Raw genomic sequence first — 6,403 nt, 5'->3', positions numbered from 1 at the left:
TTCGGAAACTACCTGCTGCCCTCCAACATGAAGGCTGACATTTTGAAAGTGCTACTAACTGTAAAATTGAAAACCGGAAAGACTTTTTCCGGAGTTACTTTTCCACAAATAGAGATAAATTCAGTCCAAATGCATTACAAATCAAGTTTTATATCACATATAAGCAAAAATATAAATTCAATTGTAGAAGAACTTTACCAAAATCCGAAAATACCTTAGTGAATATCTCATTTGTTTTCCGAATTGAAATCAACCGCTGTCCGATTCCTACTTTATTATAGTCATAGTGAAAATGACAGACGGCTTTCAAGTTGTGAGGTCGAAAAAGGCCAAAAAAGTGAAGGCACGTGGTGACGGCATTGGTGTCTGTGCAGGATCAGATACACAACAACACCAGAAGATAGACATCGCTCGTGTTATTCGAAAAATTGAAGAATCAAGGTAACAAGACGTACCAATTTATTGACAGTGTTGAAGTTTGGTTGAGAGTACTGGTCCCCTTACCGGCCTTGGCTAGTGGGAATTTCCCTATCGTCAAGTGGTAGATTGTCCGCCTTGAGCCGGGAGGGTCATTAGTTCGAACCCCAGCAGTGGCAGGGTGTTTTTCATTACTCCTTCTTATCCCAAAATTATCGATACACAGGCTTCACAGGTATCGTAACGTTAGTGTATATAGGGACACGATACAGTATACAAGACACCACTAATAAAATAAAATTAAATAAAAAAGTTCCTTAAGTTTGGTCAGAGTCTTTGCCATTGTATAAGCATACACTTTATATAGGTCTGACCAATTTTATACATGCTCATTTTGATGTGTCCCTCAGCCTGCAGTTATCCACAATTTATTTTGTCTTTGTAGCAGACCAACCAAGATGAAATAAAATTGTGGTTAGTTAGTCAGAACCCTTCAGACTACTGTGGTTACTGCAAGCATATGGTCATCAAATATTGTAATGCAAGGTTTCTCAGTTTCAATGCTTTCTAGAAAACACTAGCTGTAAAGTATCTCACCAACTGAAATTCAATATTAGTTGAGATTTTTTTGTGTATTCTGCAATGTACAATATATTATAACTTTATATATAATCTTTGTCATGAATTATCGTTTGAGGCCTACATGCGGCAGTGGTCAGGTACTGGCCACAGGTTAGTGTTTTTTCTCTAGGAACTGAGGCTCTCTTCTACCAAACCTGGCATGTCCTTAAATGACACTGGCTGTTAAGTATTTAATGCAGTAATAACCAATCTTGTACATTCTAATGTGTTTTTATTTGTGACACAAACCCATGTATTATTTCTTATAGGACTGATGAGAAATGAGACAGTTAGCACCCCTCTAACAGCTGCATTATTGTGCCTCAAAAATTGTATAACAAAATTAAGATTTCTTCCCTTGCTCCATCATCATCATCATCATCATCATCATTGTGTTTGTATTTTTTTCAGGAATGATTTAACAAGCTCAGACTTTTATTCATCTGTAAAAGGTAAGATGTAGCTTGAAAGTTTAATTTGTCATTCAATATTAAAGTTTTAATAGTAATGAAAATTAACCTTTATTTAATGTCATTTACGAGTTAAATAATCAACACAGTGCTCTAAAGCTGAAATTGATAAGGACATCATTCTTGGTATCTTAACCAATTTATGTGGAACTTGCCATTGGTAAGCTTTTGCTTTCATGTCTCCTATGTATCCCCCCATATCCCTAATATCTCGAACACTTGGTAACCTTTATACATAAATCGTTATCAAACAATTGGATTAACTTAACTGGTATTTTATCAAATAATTATTTTCAACAGATTTCAGACCTTTAAATATTGGTATTGTTCAGTTTTGCTTTCTTTGGTTTTTATTCTGGAAATTTTATTGATTAAAAATTTGTTTTTTTTTCTTTAGCTAATTAAACTGTGGTTCAAAGACACTTTTCTTTAAAATTCATTTTCATGTATCATCATTGTCCATGTTTCACTTACGTGTAAAACAGCAGAGGTAGACGATTTGAAGTTCTTGTTTCAGATTTGATTGAACAGGTACTAAACAAGGAAGATGAAGGTAACAATACAAATAAGCTACCACTCCAGGTGATCTGTTATGGTCTGGGGAACTTCTCAGAATGTATTATAGCCAGATACCAACTTTGTCTTCTAATGGCACTGAGGGAACATCTCAAGGTACTTATTTCAGATACTTCTTGGAGTGTTTGTTAGCCAGCTACTGACTACAACATTTTTTTTTTAATATATTTTTATTAGGTACAGATATCATGAAAGATCATACCAATACTGAACATGTTAGATGCTTTTATAGGTAAGGTAGGATTGAACATTTTCAGACTGTTAAAACAACATCGTTTTCTGACCAATAGCACGCATTCAGCCCTAGCAGGATGTCATCAATCTCCTCATACTCAATGTGTTACCTGTTAATAGCTGTTAATTATCCCATTTACCTAGCCTTCCATGCTTGTTAAGTCTGGCACTTGCATGAATTGTTTAAATAAGATACTGAAATGTGTTAGGATCATGTTCATTTTGGTTTCCTAATTATCGATGGATCAAAACATCAACTGATGCACCGCGGTAACCAGTAATAATATTTATATATACTTTTTTTGAAATCTGACCCCAAGTCACAAATGCGCACTATATACGCAAATTTACAGTATTATTGTGTATATCTATCAGATGTATTACCTTATGAACAAGGACAGTTAGTTTTGCTGAAATACGTATGTAAAGATTTTAAATAATTAAATATAGATTGGAAATCCTTATTTGTTGATCAAGTCTGGATATGGAAATTTTTGCCTCATATATGATAATGCATGTACACAAAACATGGTTGCTTGTAAAGAAAAATGGCTTCCTGCCTGAATCGGTTGCAATATTGTTGGCGATTAATGCCTCATATTTTGTAGTCCTGAATTGACGTAGAATTACTAAATACATTTGCCACACCCATAACAAATTCCCCGTGCTGAAAACAGGATTTTACTTACTGTATCACTACTGTCACTTTTATTCCTGTTGTTTACAAATTGAATTGGTTCATTTTCAAAATTATTATGTAACGTTATCAGCTCTGAATTAAAGTGGGTTTCCCGAAAAAAAGAAGTAGTCAAGCTGGACATTGAAAATCGACTGTGAATATCAGGATAGCATAGAACCAAGATTTAAAAGATTAAAAAAATTATTTTTTAATGTTGAACTTTTTAACATAATATTGATTTCCGATTTGTGTTAACTTCGCAGATTATATAATGATGATTTTTCCTTTGCTGTGTTTAGTTTTCAAAAATCTTAATTACATTACATTATTTCAAGTTGTTCTTTCTTGATTTCATTTAGTCCAATCTGTCTATGGAAAAAATCATCTGATTTAAGTTGCAGCAGTTGCCACATGTATGTATGTGTCCTCTTGTATCAGGTGAATGCCAGTGACTGTCTGTTGTATGATCCGAGGTTCAGGGATGGAGAAATTGACATCCTGTGTGAGCTGGGATTTGGCATGATTGATAAAAATGAAGTAAGTCTGTGAGTTAATATCAACATTTTGTATTGGAGATGGAATTGTCAGATTTTTTTTTATTGTCGTGCTGTGATTAAACATTGTGTTTATGCAATGCTGTGATTGATAGGTTCCTTAATCCATCCTGTGATAGGTCAGTTTTGTAATGCCATCCTGTGATTGGTCAGTTTCATAATGCCATTCTGTGATTGGTCAGTTTCATAATGCCATTCTGTGATTGATAATTGTGTTGAAGTGATTTGATTGTGGATATCAATACTATGTTCACAGGAGGGTAAGCGGCAATGTTCCTTGAGCAGCCAGACACTGTTTTATATGCCTCATTGTGGAAAGAGTCTATGTAATAATCTCCTCTGGGCTAACTGGAACACTCACCACCTCCCAAACATGGTTATCATTGGCAACAGTTTTACCACCATCCTAAACAAGTAAGCCATCTGTAAATCTAATATGCTGTACTACAAATTATATTGTCATTGCAATAGAATGAAACATTGAGAATGACATGTAATTGTAAAGCAAGAAATTTTATCAGGATGTGTTGATACAATTGTACATTCCTTTATTTGTTGTAGATCAGTCTGTTATGTGAACATTCTATGACACACCTTTTCCATTTTCAGTACTCCGAGCAGACTCCTGGCAAATAGTGGCAGTTACATCCAACATGTATCCTTCTTAATATCAAGGACAAGTTTCCAGTTTTCTATGAAAACAAAACCAATAGTTACCATAGCAATTATATTCTTGAAGCATAGTTATGATTTTTCTGGGTAGTTTCTGTTTTTTGTGTGACTCTGAATAGGGTCCTTTTGCCAATGTTCATTTAACAAGGTCATGATGTCATGCTTTATGAACAAATCTTAGATATGGAACAAGAATGCTTGATACAACTTCAATGTTCCCAGACCTTATTTTGTTTTGATGAAATTTCTAATTCAACATTATTCATTGTGAATTTTATATTCTTTTGATAATGAGATAAAAAAATATACCAACTGTGTTAATTTTCAGCCTTAACTAAGTAAAGCTTCATCCTTACTGTACAGAGTTACCTCTACCTACAACCTTCAAGTTCACAGATATTTTCAATGATACTTCCATTCATCTTTTCCCTACGGACAAACTCAAAATGGCCCCTGAGGACTTGTGGGATAGTCCGCCAGAGCCTCGCTATGAAGAATCGGATGTAGAATTCATACCCAATAAATGATATGTTAGGAGAGTTTCTGACTTAGTTATGTTTTCTTGGAGATTATGTTTTTGAAGACGTGACCTCCATCACCTGTGTTAGAAAATATTCTCACTGTACACATCTGTGTTATTTTGTTAACAGACTATTTTTGATGACATTATGGCATTCATGAAGATTGTACAGAAGACATACTAGTGATTGGCATATATTGATACAAATTTTAGAGTTATATACAGTACAGTCAAACAATGAAATTGGACTGTATCAAACCACTGTTTCGTCCTTCTAGGACTCATCAGTGATGCCACAGGCCTAAATGTTGAATGTGAAACTTAGGAGGTAACTGATGAAACTCTAAAGTGATTGATAGCCCCATAATTCAATCAGTTTGGTCATTTTTCTATATCAGGTATATTTAGAAAGCTATCAAATACATGTGTGTTGAAGACAGTTTCTTGAAACAAACTTAGCAACATTTTACATAAGTACCAGTGAACAACCGTGTAACTTAACAAGGTCAAAAAATTATTAAGAATTTTCTAAGGAGGAATTTGTTGAAGGAAAACAAAAGAAAAAATGGAAGAGTGATCTCTACTCCCTTTTGGTGCTCAACTTTTGTCCAGATTCAACAGTGGTCAAATTAACTAATTTAAATGACATACCAAACTTTTGGGAGAATTTTAACCAATTTATCAAACACTGAATTGATTAAATATATGACTGAATTCATGTCACTTACCTTAAAATTGCAAAAACCGAAAAATTGAAAAGGGAGAAGCAGATTACCTTTCTACAGCAATAATTATGTCACTTAAAATTGCAAAATCAAAAGGGAGAAGCAGATTATCTTTCTACAGCAATAATTATGTCACTTACCTTAAAATCGGAAAGTCTTAAAATCAAAAGGGAGAAGCAGATTATCTTTCTACAGCAATAATTATGTCACTTACCTTAAAATCGGAAAGTCTTAAAATCAAAAGGGAGAAGCAGATTATAATTATGTCACTTACCTTAAAATCGGAAAGTCTTAAAATCAAAAGGAAAGTCTTAAAATCAAAAGGAAGAAGCAGATTATACATTGGTAATTAGGAAAATGGGAAATGAACAGTAATACAATCATCAATACAAAAAATATAAGATTAAATCAAATATCAATGATGGATAGAATGGAGTGTTGGATTTGTGTAAATAACAAAACAAATTGCAGGCAAAGAGCCTGCATAAATAAAACCATAGTTTTAACTCAATTGCTCATTCCTCAATATCGCTTTAAAACTACAAGGAAATATCCTGGTTTTAGCTCACCTGTCTGAAGGACCAGTGAGCTTATGTCATGTCTTTATCAATTTTTCCTACAGATCAGACTTTGACCAAATTTGCTCAGAAGCATTCTGGCTAGGAAGGGAACAACTTTTCTGTAAACTGGGTTTTTAGCCAGGGGAAATGAGGGGCGGGGCCCAAAAGTGAAAATTTTGAAAATTCTATTCCTCCAGTAAGAATTAATGGATAATGCTCAAATGTGGTCTGAAACATCCTTGGGTAAAGCGTGAAATAAATTTTATATAAACTTTTGGTCTTGGCTCCATGGGATGGGAGGGTTTGAGACCCAAAATGGTGAAATGGAGGATTTTTGTGCAAGTTCTTTTTAAATCCTACTCCTCCAGTAGGAAA

The 6,403-nt window shown here is 34.1% G+C and overlaps 1 protein-coding gene across 1 annotated transcript; it reads left to right on the top strand.

Moving 5' to 3' along the window:
- The first annotated feature begins 292 nt into the window (after positions 1-292).
- On the top strand, positions 293-4,756 carry LOC132555286 (SRR1-like protein). Its single transcript, XM_060219641.1, has 7 exons — positions 293-441; positions 1,450-1,490; positions 2,026-2,180; positions 3,436-3,534; positions 3,808-3,965; positions 4,161-4,206; positions 4,568-4,756. Exons 1-7 carry the CDS (start codon positions 293-295, stop codon positions 4,748-4,750), a joined length of 831 nt encoding a protein of 276 aa, XP_060075624.1. The 3' UTR covers positions 4,751-4,756.
- Positions 4,757-6,403: the final 1,647 nt, after the last annotated feature.

Source organism: Ylistrum balloti, unplaced genomic scaffold (assembly GCF_031769215.1).
Source record: "Ylistrum balloti isolate Yb309-2 unplaced genomic scaffold, AGI_CSIRO_Ybal_v1 Utg370468, whole genome shotgun sequence".
Taxonomy (NCBI): Eukaryota; Metazoa; Mollusca; class Bivalvia; order Pectinida; family Pectinidae; genus Ylistrum; species Ylistrum balloti.
This window is presented reverse-complemented; position numbering and strand designations above follow the sequence as displayed.